The sequence below is a fragment of the Colias croceus genome, chromosome 17, assembly GCF_905220415.1.
Source record: "Colias croceus chromosome 17, ilColCroc2.1".
In the NCBI taxonomy this organism is placed as follows: Eukaryota; Metazoa; Arthropoda; class Insecta; order Lepidoptera; family Pieridae; genus Colias; species Colias croceus.
This window is the reverse complement of record NC_059553.1, coordinates 7,425,269-7,441,348: the sequence shown is the minus strand read 5'-3', so window position 1 is coordinate 7,441,348 and position 16,080 is coordinate 7,425,269. Positions and strand designations below refer to the sequence as shown.

The 16,080-nt window shown below is 32.8% G+C and overlaps 2 protein-coding genes across 12 annotated transcripts in view; one reads left to right on the top strand and one right to left on the bottom strand.

Moving 5' to 3' along the window:
• LOC123698829 (transient receptor potential cation channel trpm) overlaps positions 1–16,080 on the bottom strand; it is a 225,688-nt gene that overhangs the window by 58,501 nt on the left and 151,107 nt on the right. For all 11 annotated transcript variants that reach the window (XM_045645592.1, XM_045645595.1, XM_045645593.1 and 8 more), the window contains 3 exons: positions 15,723–15,882; positions 8,532–8,668; positions 682–838 (listed from right to left, as the gene is read on the bottom strand). In XM_045645592.1, the coding sequence (XP_045501548.1) occupies positions 682–838; positions 8,532–8,668; positions 15,723–15,882 (454 nt within the window). The remainder of the gene's footprint in view (positions 1–681; positions 839–8,531; positions 8,669–15,722; positions 15,883–16,080) is intronic.
• LOC123698835 lies at positions 5,733–14,576 on the top strand. The gene is made up of 3 exons (XM_045645613.1): positions 5,733–6,158; positions 11,675–11,867; positions 14,378–14,576. The coding sequence occupies exons 1-3, from the start codon at positions 5,787–5,789 to the stop codon at positions 14,527–14,529; spliced, it is 717 nt and encodes a 238-aa protein (XP_045501569.1). The 5' UTR covers positions 5,733–5,786; the 3' UTR covers positions 14,530–14,576.

Genomic DNA, 16,080 nt, shown 5'->3' with positions numbered 1-16,080 from the left:
CTACGGATATTCTGTAGAGAAAGCCTGAATTTACTAAGATGATTAATTTCCATTACAATGGATGCATAAGTGGGCATATTATGCAAATGGAGTTTTATCGCAGTATATAATGATAACGTGATCATATTGAACATGCTAATGTTACAAAAAACTTGATGAAAATGAAGCATCTTCTATGGATGAAACTTTATAGACAAAGACTTCAACGTATCTCGCCTTTTGTTTGAGTTAATCGTACTCCCTTTGTCCTCATGGCTTATACTTTTGATTAGCTACTCTAAGACCCAATACGGGTTGTGGAACACTAATGAATGTGCAATTTTATTTGAACTTAAGTCAAGTTACCTACTTATTTATAGTCATTTTGCATCATTGTATATTGACGCTCCGATCCTATCGATTCTGAGTTTACAGAGCATACACATTCACGAGAAATATAAACTTTGAACATACCAATTTTTACGAGCATACATTCAATTAAAAACACATTATACAAACTAGCATGCATTTGACACACACACTATATACTATTATTTATGGCTCTACTGAAATTTCTGTAGTTCACTTACATATGATGCATTTTACTTATTTGTGACAAAAGCATAGCTCGACCAGTATTCCTATTACCTTCTATCACTAGGCATACTTCGTCACATCAGAAGTTTAGATCCTGGTACTCACTTGTGAACAAAAGCAATGAGGTCAGCAGCTCTTCCGCTTCCATCACACACTACCACAGGCACTGGAGGTGTGTCTGTCACGTACTCCAGAACAGCTCGAACGGTGTTCGTGCCACCTTCTATTACCAGGCAGACCACGGGCGTTGATGAATGAGTATCTGGAAGAAGATGTGGAAAAGAATTGATGTATAATCTGGAACGATCTGGAATCTTCGCAATACTTTTGATACTTGGCCATATTTTCTAAATTAAAGCATATCGCACATAGTGAATCTGAAGGAATACCTACGAAGGACGTGGGTTGGAATACTGCCTCTTTTTTCTATTCTTTGCATTTATCACACATGGATAAATTGATTTTAATGCTATATCGAAACGAAGTAATGTAAGAAAACCAAATTAGTAGGTCCATAAAAATGTATTCAGAAGAAGTGTTAAAACTTCTTTATCGCATAGAAGATTAACATCGACTCCAGGATTCCATATATCTAACTGACTTAATTCTATCAGACAATATTAGCCAGTTTGCGCAACCCCATCCATGCATAATCACGACAGTACAATTACGAGTCCGTCCTCGTTACGAGTTCTTGTGATTTAAAGCCCGAAAATATTTCGGTAACTTTCCGCCTCGTGAGATTTAATACCTCACTAATCGGAGTGACTTGCAGGGAGGGAGTGACGTGAACATTAATTTATTGTTGCCGCATTATATTATAGGAGCATGAATGCTGTAACTATATTTAGCAGTTATAGTTCTGAACCACTTCTGAACCAATTTCAGCCATGGTGGCCAATTTCGAAGGCTAGCTAAGATCTCAAAGGTACATTATAGTGCACACCTACGCGCGAAAACATAAGTGCTTTCTTGATCCATCACTTTTATTATTTATGCGGTTGAGTACCTACTTACTATAATTCAGAGGATTATGTTTTATAGGAAGCTTATTTTGTAAAACTTAAAACTGATTCAACACGCGATTTATTCATTAATTTCAATTCACATGATGTCTTAATCAGTGCGCTGATTGATTTTTTATTTACACGGTGTAAATCTACTAGAAATTACTATCTATAAAATGTAAGGTGTCAATAAGAGTGGCCTTGTCTGTGCCTATTATTTAATTTCGCGTTACTATATTATCATCTAAATCTAAAATATACAAGAAACATTTCTTTCTTATTCTTAGTTAATTCTCCTTGAGTTTTTGTTTTGCGAAAAACAATGGTTACTGAATTATACAATACCAACAAGACCTTCAAAAAAGCCCTTAAAATATAATTTCCGATAAACAAAATGATGGAATATTTAATGCTGTTTAATTAGAACATCCACATTGAGACTTTGAAATAGCGGTTGCTTTGTATTTCTTTCTTTATTCCTCTCAATTAATTTTAAGTATTATAAGCCGCTATATTTACTTAACTTTGAATAGAGTGAAGAAATCAATATGTTTAAATACGGGACGTTAATTGTTAATTTTGAAGTGGTTGTCTCTGTTCCTAGTTATAGTATTTGATTATTTGACCCTTATTAAAGCGATACTGCACAGCAAATAGGATCAGATTCTACGTCACAAACGTAGTAGTTTCCAGAAGCATTTGCAGTAAACATGAAACCGCAATACATAGCATTACCCCACATCGTCACATTCACTGGAATTCTCATTAGTCTTAGCTGCAGATGGTGAATTTTGCATGTCGAAATGATCGATGCCCTAAATTAACGCTAGTTTAGATGTTACATGGAGTCTACTTCTCTATCGTTCTAAATATAAGATGAGACTTATTAAGAAAAAACTTTGAAGAGATACGATAATAAATACAGGAGTTAATTTATTTCTTTCTTTGGGTGAGAAGATGATTCAAAAGCGCATCTAAAAGTCAAGTTGATAAATAAATGTTTGGGATTGAGTGTATAAATCTCGTCATTACAAGATGAAGATATTGACGAGTTTACAATATATTATGCAGATAATATTCGAGTGAATACTAATAAAATACTCAGAAGATTCTTTTTAAAATAACGTTATTTCATCCCAATAATTCTCAATGAAATTAAATCACATAATACCTACTCATGAAAACATGGATATCATAACCTTATACGATTAATTTCATAGATGCTAAAGCGAAATAATTTAAGCTGATGAGTGTAGAGTCAAAAATATTCTGAATGTTGAAATTAAAGATTAATCTTGCTAAAGAGGCCTCTCATAACAAATATCTTGCTTGTGAATCTAATATAACAGGGGCTGAATTTATAATTTTAACACGTGGTGCAATATGGCAGCGGGTGGTACGCTAAATAAACAACGATGGAACGATACATAAGGAAATTTATTTCAGGTTATGCTCATATAGTAGAAAATGTTGTTGTGGATTTTCAATATACGTTTCCAATTCAATAGTTAAGGTTTATGAGTGTTGAAATCATAAATATTTTTCAAATGTCTAAATCGATCAGAATAAATAATAATTAATAGGAAAGAAATAAAATGAAAATACAAAATAACAATCAAGGCAATCATAAAGTTTCAATAATTATGTAACAAAAAAATATTTTTGAAGACATTTTATTTTGATACCTATTATTAATTGATTAATATACATTATGGGTACCTTCTAACAATCAATTAAAAACAAAAATAAAAGCACAAACAAAAGTGTTAAATGTCCATCAATCCTAATTTGAGTATTTTGCGAAAATACAAAGAAAACATCCAGACGCTGTGTTAATTTGAACATTCTTAATGAAGGAATTTGCAAATTGCTTTCTAATCTTAAAGGTTTTTAATAAAAGCAGCGTCTTATCCTTAATGCGTTTGCGAATATTTTAATTTGAATTCACTTGAATAATAAGACTTAATAATAACAAATTCTTTTACAATTATATCTACATGTATTATAATTAAATAAAAGATTTTTAATATTATAGGAATACTATTGAAATGCCTTTATACTTTGAAGTTGGAACTTGAAATTTACTATCTATGAAAAATATAAAACTATTAATTATATTTCTTTCTCTTCCGATCCCTTTTATATATTTGTTTTTATTAAGGTTGTTTATTTATTTATTCATGCTTCATTGCTCAAGATAAATTACAAATTGAGACTTAACCTAGGATACATTATAACAAACGGCGGCCTTATCGCTAAATTGTTGTAAAATAATAATTTTAATAAATAAATCATGTAAAATAAAGGTGTTTTCGACATTACTTATAAGCCCGGAACAAAAAATAATATGAATGTATGTTTTACTTCCCGTATACCGTATAACCCAAGAGCCTTAAAAGCCGCGTAATAAAATTTATATTGCCATCCTGAAATTCAGAACATCTCGATTTTCATTCGATGTCGTAAAACGCGCCATAAAAACTACTACAATTTTATGACATATTGAGGTAGTGTCGCCTTCAGGTGTGAGAAAGTCTTTATATGAGACGATACGACGATCTTAGACCAATGTTAAAATAATCAGTATTACCTAGATAATATACCTAAGTAGTTACATAAAAATACTTTACGATAAAAAAATCATTTTACACCATGCAGTTAAACAGGTAGGTACTCTTAATACAAGTACTTCCGGCATAATATGTAATTCACACTGTGAATTCACAAGTCGAATAGAGGTGAAAATAGATATCATCAAACTAATAATGTCATTAAATTTAACCTAAACCAGCTACTGGAACTTTTCTAAATATTCTTTCCAAAAAGATAGAGTCGTTGTGACGTTTTCACTCCTAAACTGTTGTTTCGTTGGAAAATGTGAATTACGATTCATCAAAAAGTGAAGAGGGCTGAGAAACGGCTGTACAATATAAATTGTTATGTAATGTATTGAAAACGATATCGTAAGTACTTATATCTATATATAAGTGATGTCGTGTCGTACAGTGTAAAAAAATGTTATAAGAATGTCTTGAAATTTTATCGTTGTTTCTTTAGAGTTCAATGAATATAGCATAATAACATTAAAATAACAAATAATACAAGGCGTTACCAGTTATCACCCGCCGCCAGTATTTTCTTTATTGAAAAATCTACGGATTTTATTGAGCCTTGGTATTGAAGACTAAATTAATAAAAGTACCTAATGATAATATGTAGCAGTAAATTACATTATATAATTGTATATTAAAAGTATATTATTTACAAACTCATACGTACTTCCGTGATGATGCGATTTTAAATCAAGAAAGAAAGTGCTACTCTAAATTGTTACCTATGTCTGAGCGTCAAAAAGTTTATACGCAGATTACCCTACTGATATAAAAAATAATCCATACATATTTCAATAGATTCTATCAAGGTCTGCGTATTACGTGCTACATTTCAACGTACGGGTCATAAAACAACAAAGTATAAAAAGTTCACCATGGCTGATCGTCATGCTCTGAAGGAATTCCCGCCAATTCTTCACAATGGAGTTCCCAAATCCCTTTTATAGCCGTTGAGCTGGGATGCGTTCTCTTTGCTCTTCCCGTGTTCATAATATGTACGTAAATTTAAGTGTTATTTAATAAAATTACCCTCGGAGTTGAGATACGGTGAATTATGTAATAAATATTAATTATGAAGATCTTTATACTTTATAAAATAGTATGTAAGTAGAGCTAATAATATAAGGCTTATATTATTAGGCTCTACATAGGTATACTATTTTATACTTTTTTTAATCGTTTTAAAATTGTTAGTAATTACTTATACCCCGCCCTCTAAACCTTTATTGCAACGAAAAGATCTACCTACTTACTTATTCGTTGTACTTGTAAAATTAAGATAAATAATTGTTTGTTAACATTTCAACATCTGTCTATCTTATCTAGATTAAAAATGTATTTTACATGAATTTATTTTTGCCTTCACATGCAGTAACCTGTAACATCATACTGAATCTTTATCATTTGTTTGTGTGAACTAAACCACGTGATCGAACGTTTATTCGAGCGTGATCGCTAGCTTGTTGGCGTCATATCGACTGACAGACGCGGGGCTGAAGTGCGGACTGCGGGGCGAGACGTACCGCATCGGCGAGTCGAGCCGAACGTTCAGTGACCTGCGCGGCGCACCGCTCGCCGAACGCAAAACAAAATGTCCGCCAAGGACCTCGCATTCTCGCGCAATTTAATCAAACGCTTCTTAGCCCTGTACAAAGAATCACCATGTCTATGGGACAAGAAGTGCATCTCGTACAAAAATAAAAAAAAGAGAGACGAAGCGACTGCTCGTTTGACTGAATTAGTACGCAAGTACGACCCTACCGCGACCAAGGTGCATGTGTTGAGGAAGATAGAGAGTATGCGCGCGTGTGTGCGTAGAGAACATAGAAAAGTACAGGCGAGTATTTCGCGTGCGAAATGTGACGACGATGTATACGTGCCGCATCTGTGGTATTACAACTTGTTGTCTTTCGCGTTTTCTGATGAAACCGATGATACTAAAATGAAGATTGAATATTTAGATGTAAGTATGATAAATAAAACTTTGTCCACAGATAATATTTTGTTTTTGTAGCCGGTATAATATTATGTTTTTTTATTTTTACATTAGGCATGCATGAATAAAAAATAATTGTGTAAATTAACTAACAATCCAAAAGAATTTTTTTATCTTTTAGAATATTCGCTGAGTTTATCTCACAAAATGATTCATTTCATTAGAATCTATTGAGTCGTTCTAATCAATCAATTTTCGCTGGTAATTTGAAACAATCGTACGAAGCAATTTATATGGAAATCTGTGTTTAATCTGGATTTATGTGTTCTATTTGACAATTATTATTTGAATGCTAATATTATCTATGAAATTGCGTGTAATTTATGTTTGGGAAGTTAATTGAATTATTCATTAAAATTGAACGGATTAAGCGATTTGACCTGTTAGCTACAACCACAGACTTACAACGATTAAATCGTTGTGTGTGTGTGTGGTGTGTAAGGTGTGTACGATATTACTATGTAGCCTGTTTATTTTGATTGCAATTGTTAAGAATAAATTAAAAATTGTACAGATTTTGGTGCTATTGATTAAATTATTTTATAATAATAGTTTGCGATTATTTCTTGACAGGGAGTTGACAGGTTACTTCTTATATTTTTTTTAAGCTATTGCATAGCTTCTATCGCGGGCCTTGAGCGCGGGGACTGAATCCAGAAATTCTGTAACGAAAAAACCTCACGCTCCCCACTCCGACGGGCGGAGGTGTGGCTTGAAGGCATGCTATGCAATAACTAGCTTTACCGCGGCAGTCCCCGAGTGCCACACGTCTTTTTCTTTCTTTTATTTCTTCAGCTGTATATTATTTATTTACAGAATGGCTACGACGACTATACCCGGCGCGGCCTAAGATGATCCCTATGACAGTTCGTCTTAGTGATTGCTCGTATGATGTATCGTGTCGATAATTTACTATTTTATAGGCAAAGGCGTGGTTTGCATTCAGCCACGTCTGTAAACATGTTTTTACAAATATTATAAAATGAAATTTTAACGTCTATTATGTAAACGAAACGGTAAGTGAAACGAAAGTTTTCCAAAACATAAAAATGCACCTTATCATTTTCTCGTGATTTTTAACCCGTTTAACACAGTGTATATTATTTTATCATGAAAATAGAATCCCCCATTTCATTTTTCTTAAAAACTTATATTAACATAGGTAAGTAAATTAACGCGAACGGTAATTAATTAATTAATTATGCTGCTATCTTCTGTTCCACTCAATAGTGAATGAACTATAGCTTAAGCATGGAAAAAAATGTGAACTCGTTTCCATTATCGAAATTTGTTTATCGATACTTTCCGCACTAGTCGATAAATGCCAACGATGTAAGTTTTGAAGGACGTAAACGTAAAGTCAGATTGATATGATTTCTCGTAAATGTTAAGAATTGTTATAATTCCAACGGAATATAATTGTAATGGCATAAAGCTACGTAAAAATTAATAAATGCCATTTTTAGACACCTCCAATACGTTTCTAATTTAATGGTGACGCCATTACAAGTTTGTCTCTTGAGAATAACTGTCAGTGTCATAGGGATCATCTTAGGCCGCGCCGGGTATAGCTACTATAAAAAAATTACATTATAGAAAATTTTGCGTAAAATTCACGCCCCTGTAGCCTCAAAAGAATTAATTCCGGCCCTGGATAGATTTGCGGTCCAACAACTTTAGTCTAAAAACTAATCGGATAAACTTAACAAGAGCACTGTATTCTTAAAACTTCTCGAGCTCTCTCGTTCTGTGTATTTTCGCTTTTAGCATAGGATTTCAGTTTAGTTAGAAATCGTTCATTCTAATGTGCCGAAGTGAAATGAAGTAACTTGCTACAACAACGTGAGCTGCCACTGATTGATTTTTTCACGTTTTGTTACACAATAAAATATTTGCTTCATGAATTGGTAGATGAGAAGGGTATGTGTTTACAATTTGTTGAAGAACTCAAAATGATTCAATATTTGCCTTTAATATAAAAATTACAAGTGATAACTGCGTTAAAAACAACCGACTTCAAACTTGCACTTGCAAAATTTACAAATACCTACAGACAAAAATGCTCATAAAATAAAAACTACTGGGCCTATACGAATAAAATTTTTATGGGACCAATTCGACACCATCCCGCATCGAACAAAAAAAGAATCACGTAAATCGGTTCAGAAACCTCGGAGTAATCGGTGTACATACATAAAAAAAAAAAATATACCGGCCGAATTGATAACCTCCTCCTTTTTTTGAAGTCGGTTAACAAACATAGGTACCTACACCAAGAAAATACATATATTTGAGCATCTGAAAAAAAAAAAACATTAAAAAACAATCCACAAAACTTACAAGGATGCAGTTTCTGCGCCGCGATGTATTTCTCGAGCTTCCTACGCAGCACGATCTCTGCGCCGTACCTGCCGACGGACCCGTTATCCACTAGAAGGAAGTACGCGTGACGGTTGTTGAGTACTGCCAATTTTGATCTGCAACAAATTATTGGTGTAATCATCCAATCGTATCTTTGCTGTCAATTAATATCGATAGTGGATTCTATTATTTAACGTTTGTGCCATTTGTCTAGAAGCACTGATATTGAAGTTGGTAGTAAAACCTGATTAGGGATGGCAAAGTATTGGTGTAATTATCCTACTAATTATTAATTAAATATTTATTAGTAGTTGAAGATTTACTTGGAAAACTAAAAAGGCAAATGATTTGTATGCTCGCTGAAAAATGTTCGAAACGTCAGGTTGATAATATAATGAATAAATCGCGTTTTATCTCTTAAAACTTCTTTGATCCGACTCGCGTAAAATCAAACACAATAAAATATCATTATCCCGACTAGGAAAGGAATTGGTTATGCTTATGCTCTTTGATAAGGGCAACAAATGTTTTCTAGGTAAAGATTCTTTTGACAGATTTTTTAAAATAACAACTATAATTTCTTTCAGTACATTAATGTTATTTCCTCATAATATCAGTTTTCCAAAATCTACATGATAATATATAACCGCGAGAACGAACAAATTATCGCAGTTCTGGCAATAACAAACTTCTATGACTCCCAACTATATTTTCTTTTTAACTATGTTCAAAAACTTTATTTTGTTCTTTCATTTTGGTTATTATGATAAATCCATCATAATTATTTCGACGAACTCTATACATAACAGTATGTTTCTTTACCTAGTTGTCATACATTTTTAGAGGCATGCAATTCATTCATTATGACCTGATACATTTATCTTTGATTCTTATTATTTACAATTTTCTATGCATTTTATTGTACTAGCAAACTTTTCGAATATTAAGTGCAAGTTCTCTAAAATAGTGAGAATATATTGTGAAAGTAATAAATATTGATAGCAGAGACATCGTACAAAATGTAGATTTATGTAGATTTCATACCCTTCGCAGAGCAGTATTGATGTTATGTTGAAAGGTGAAATATTATTTCACTATTTGCCGGACTTTACTTGGGATCGCTCTTAGTCACAATTCGGCTGGGAAATTAAAAATAAATATTTGATGGGGACCCAGGTGTGGTATAAATAAATATAAGATTTGTGTTATTTCGATAAGCAGTATATTGTTCTAGGATCCCCTTCCGGGTAATGTTTAGATCACAAAAGTTGTAGCGGTTAGTTTTAACCCGATTTTATAATTAGACTAATTTTGCGAGCAATCCTTATTACTATTCTAAAATTAAAGTGGCCAGTTACCATTAATAGATCCAGTACATTAATATAAATATTAACATTAATATGATCATTTAATAAAAATATTTGTTTTATATATATATATAAGTTGTTTTGACTTTACTGAAATCAATATTTATATAAGCCATACTGTGCTATGTAATTCAGTGTTCACCTTTTATCAAAGGATATTTGTTTAGTTACTCCAGCTAAACCTACAAAAGATTTTAAAGTCACTTCTAAAGTAGGTGAATGAGTTTTCAACTTTGTTTTTATTTGCGAAGTTTAACCTCACTGCTGGCAGCTAACAGCTTTCAATGAGTTTTATTTAGATACATTTTATTTAATTATTTCAACCTATGTGTTTACCCAACTAAATAAGCTAATTAAGATAAAGTTCAGCCTAACCTTAGATAAGTATATTTACCAAACTAACTATATCATGAAAGGCCATTGAATCTGCCTACACAAAACTTCGGTGATGATGTGACATTTATGCCTTTTTAAAAATACACGAAGGCACAAGGAACCTATACCTACTGATTTAATAGCTAATTCAATCGATACAATTCTTAATAAAGGCCTAACGAGCAATATTCATGGTTGTGACTCTACGTATTTAAAAACTTTACAATGTCAGGCAATGAATGATAAAATCAATGTAGACTTTACAAGTGATAACTGCGTTAAAAACAACCGACTTCAAACTTGCACTTGCAACATTGACAAATACAGACAAAAATGCTCATAAAATAAAAACTACTGGGCCTATCCAAATAAAATTTTTATGGGACCAATTCGACACCATCCCACATCGAACAAAAAAGAATCACGTAAATCGGTTCAGAAACCTCGGAGTAATCGGTGTACATACATAAAAAAACATACCGGCCGAATTGATAACCTCCTCTTTTTTTTAAGTCGGTTAATAAATAAATGATAATCCAGATCATACAAAATAGAAATACTAGAGGTCTGGTATTTCTAGGAACTGCGAAGCCTTTAGGTAAATATCTTACGTTTATATAAAATGTCGCCATAATAGCCCCTTGGTTGAAAATGATATCACTTCACCGTTTACCGTCCCTTAGGAAATTATTATGATGCGATTATCTATTACAATTTCGTAGGAAGGGTTTTACGGTAGATTAAACTTGTTTTATAAAATATGCTTTGTTGTTCGTCTGTTAAGGTTCAATTTAATATTAACGGCATTCTGAGTTTGATATTTTTAATACTGCTTCTACTGCTTACATATAAGCAGTAAGCACATCGTAACGAAACTTAAGTTTTATTTTACTAGACTAGCTAAACGACGTACTCGCTAAACTTAATTCCCATTAAAACTGAGCACAATTAAGGATTCGCATCAAAATAAATAATTACAGAAAACTCTACGTTTCTGAAGCTATTTCAGTCACGTATAGTTTCTACTTTCTGAAGAATCACTGAAATGGACAATCGCTATTCCGAGAGCATTGCCATGTTTTGAGCAAATTGTATTTTTATGGCTGTTCCTGGCCGTGTGGGGAATTCCAAAATGTAATTAATAATTTGTAGCCAAAGGAGATGCCTAATTTCTTTCTTAGTACATGTTATCTGATATAATTTATTAATTTATAGCACAAAGTTGTATAAGTGGTATTAATTCATTGTTATTTATTTCTTCGTTAATAGATAAAGGAAATCAGCGTGAAGAAAAAATTATAAATTGATTGAAAATATCGATGACAAATTAAAATAAAAACTCCAATCGAGTCTGTTTTGCATAAAATTATCTATTTGCAGGAGGATTTTAACGCTGAGAGTGGCAATGAAGATGCAACAGAAGATACATTCGAACCGGCTTCACATGTGTATGCAGACTATGCGATAAGCAGTAAAGCTCTCGAAGCTCACAATTCTATGTACAAACATAATGAGGACGATAGTAAGAGGAAACAGCATTGTACTGAAGTTGATGATGAATATGATGCTATAGGTATGTAATAAGTGGTCAGTTTTTTTATCTATATATCATGCAATCACTCGTTGATAATGGGTAATGTAATTGAATGAATTTTTCTAAAGATTTACTCATTAACACAGTTTTAAAGAGAAATTTGACTGGAAAACTACCTACGCAATATTCGAATGGCATTGATACAACGCACATGCAGGCATAGTTGAAGGAGATCTACCACTATCTCTCTGAACAAAAACACACACGAAAATATCTACGCTCACACACACACACACACACACACACACACACACACACACACACACACGCACACACACACGCGGACACTTAAACACACACGCTGACACACACAAGCACACACAAATACAAACTTACACATTATACACGCGCACAAGTACATGCAAACACACACACAGATTTCACTAACACATTGGTCGCGCATATTAGTATTAAGTTTCTATTGTTTTGTTTTTCTGTTCTTATTTTTTTTAGTTAGTTATCAGTAGTGTTATCCGCGAGGGGGGCTAGTGATCTGTACTACAGGTCTTTCACAGACCTATTTCAGACACTAGTCCTTCACAACGAACATGCTACATTTAAATACAGTTAGTTTGTAATAGTTTTTAAGCTGTTGTGAAGGCAATAAATGAACTTTTTATTTTATTTTATTTTTATCTAATTCTTTTAAACATTTTCCTAAGAATATGTTTATAATATAACAGCAAAAAATAATGATTATTTCTCGATACAATCACAACTCGATAGAAGTAATTACACCAATATGCCACACATTACAAGTCGGTTAAAAATTTATGAAGTAGAAAGTAAATAACTTCGTTGAAAAAGCTACTTTAATTTTAATATTTGATTCAAGCACAATATCGTTTTGATTAGGAAATACCCTGTTGCCTTATTACGAATGCTTTTCATTCATTTCAAATTAAAGACCTTCCGCAGTCCCTCATTGTATTTGCTTACATTCGAAACAAACGCACAAAAAATACACGACAGCAAACGCTAAAAGATTCACACACATATATATACACACGCACACACACCTACAAGAAAGAATAAAGCATAAACAAGAAATAATGTCGAACATTAAAAGTTATCACTGTCCCTCGACTAAACGTTATGTAATCTTATCATGAACGAATTGAAATTCTTTGGCCAATCTTCAGCCCGGCGATTCGTGGAATTTTATAGATAATTTAATTTAATTTCCGGATATTAGGTCTTCTTGTGTTGAGTATTATAATATAAGAATACTTAGCTATTTTAAAATATTTAATGTTCATTTTCTTTCTTCTCAGAAATAGTCTTGGATTTAAACCTATTTTCTAAAATCTGTTGTATTTTCAGTATTGTATTTTGCATACATAATATTATAATGTCCATTTATTTCTTGACCTATTAGGGACCTATTATACAATCGAAATAGGGATGGAAATACTTGCATTAGAACCTTTTAAGGCCGTGTACGCGGTCCGTGCGCTGTTTGGCTCAAATATGTGATTTTTCAAACCAGATTGTCCATCAACCACTTATCTTACAAACATATGAATTACTAATAATTTTAGGGAATTTTATTGTCTATATAGTTAGTTAAGAGTTTTTTTCAATTAATACAGTATTTGTGAATACCATCAAGATAACTGAGCCGATGATTACTTGATTTCACTTTTAGTGTCAATTTCGAAGCTAAAAATATCTGAAATTGCTGACAGATCTAACACACATTTTTTTTAACTAACTGCAAAAATCCTTATTAAAATAGTTAGTTAAAAGATTTTTTTAATTTGGACTCCTAACTTACGAAATTAAAATCCGAACAATGTGAATTTTTTTAGAAATTATACTCGACAAAATGATTATTTTCACCAAGATATTTGACTTAGTTGAATATAATTTATACATATTGCAATAAAAGAACGTATTACTTATAAGATAAAATTTAAAAAATCAACTAAGGTACCTCTATTATTTTTCTACAATTTTTTTTAAAGTACTATAAAACACTGCGCGCGACCCGATTAAAATCAGTCGGCAGCGAGCCTTCCCAGAGAGAGGACATGTTGCTCGGCGCTCTCCTGTGGACCTATGCTGTTCATAGTAAAAGGATAGCGCAAGCCGCGATCTATCGTAATAGATCGCGGAGATTTTGACTTGCGTTAAATTGAATAAGCGCTCTTAATCAAACAATAATTGGGGCCAGCTAAATGAATTTTCTCCAATACCCTTATTTATTGAGTCTGAATTAATTCAGTGACCAAGTTATCGGAACTTCATTATATATTTAATTACTCAGATTGCTGAAAAAGCGCTTTGAAAACTGTTCTTGATAACTTTGAACGAAACTGACCTATTAATTATTTTGTATAATTCAAGTAATTATGATGAGAAATTTTGTACGAACATTTATGACTGCTTATGAAATTTTACTAAACTTGAAATTTCATTCGGATTTAAAATCCTTTCTCTTATATTTGGAAAATGTGGCACAAATTATAATTTTAATTTAATTCCAGGTATAAACGTAGCAGCAAAACTTCGTGGGCTTCCTTCTAACATGAGAATATTAGCTGAAAAACTGATTAACGATGTTCTGTTCCAAGCTCAGACAAATGCGCTTTCTTCAACAACAATAATAACTACGCCAGATCCCTTTGAATCTAAATAAAATGTATATCAATAGTTTTGTTATGCAATAAAATTGTTTAAGAATGATTTTTTTTTTAATTTATCACGTTAAAACACATTTTGTTAAGGTGGTGAAGGCCAAATTACTGTTTTATCTTTAAGACCTATGGCACTGATCATCTTCATGTAGAACGAAAGTAATGTAGGTAATATGATTCCGATCATTAGGTATTTGTCAAAATACTTTAAAATGTTCCTACATGCATGGGGTGCTTGTGTTGTATAATTTCCTCATATCTCAAGGACAACACAGTACAAGTCAGAATTAACAAGCTGAAAATTGCGTTTCTGTTACGAAAAAACGACTTGAGGAAAGCGTACAAGGAAGTCGTATGATCAATGATAATATTATACTGTTATATTAGATACATTATGCTATACGCAAGCAAATTTGTGTGAGATCTCGCCGCATTTATTCTGTGAGCATTTTATTTTTGGGAAATTGTAGATTTAAATGTTGACTGTGACATTTTAATTCAAAATTGCCTATTAACTGAATAGAAATCATTAAGGGGGGTTAGGCGGTCAGCGAAAATTCAGCTATTCGGGCCTGAGGTAAGCGGTGAGGGGGTCCGCGTTTAGTATGGAATCAACGTGCTCGAAACTAAAAATCGTAAGCGCCATTCACATTTTTATCAAAAAGTGAATGAAAATATTTAATATTTTCTAAATCTAAAACAGTCACGAAATCGAGAAGGTAAATAGCTATGTATTTGTGATTTTATACGAATTATTATCGTAAAATACGGTTGTAATGAGCATTTATATGATATTTTAGAGGTAACTTCAGGATTTTTTTTTATCGAGCAAAATTTTTCCAATCGTGTTTTGGAAACAGTCATCCCTTCACACATACGTTCTGTAAAATACATTAGAAATTTCAGTGCGAAAAAACTTCAACATTTTCAATTATAGCTCATAGAAAACAGTCCATTTTGCCGTGTTCACCTACTAAGGGCCCTTAAGATACCCAATATTGAGTTTTTCAACTACCTTATAAAAATAGCCTGCAACTCCATCGTTTTGCTTCATCTACACAACCTTGCGAATAATCTGATTAACCTGTAGACTGAAACTGTGCAACAAAGGAAACATCAATTGTAATTTAGCTACATACACAACCTTACCAAAAACCAAAGGAAACATAATTTATTACTAAAACAAATGACTCACCTAGGACTAGCCATAGCATGGTACGGAACATCTCTCCCCCTGCCAATGAGCTCATTAGCGCCTTCGACGATGCCCCACGGAGCGATACCGATGCTGACTACACGACCAGCGCGCTGTGACCTCTCCAATTGGAGAGCGTCACCGACTTGACGGGTCACACCTGGTTAGATAAAGGTTTGGTTATATTGGAGCAGTATATACGGAGTGATGCTGATGTCATATAGGTAATAAGATTAATAATGCCTAAGTTAAATCACGCGACCAGTGCGCTGTGACCTCTCCAATTGAAGAGCATCACCGACTTGACGGGTCACACCTGGTTAGAAATGGTTTTGTTGTATTGAAACATATGGAGCGG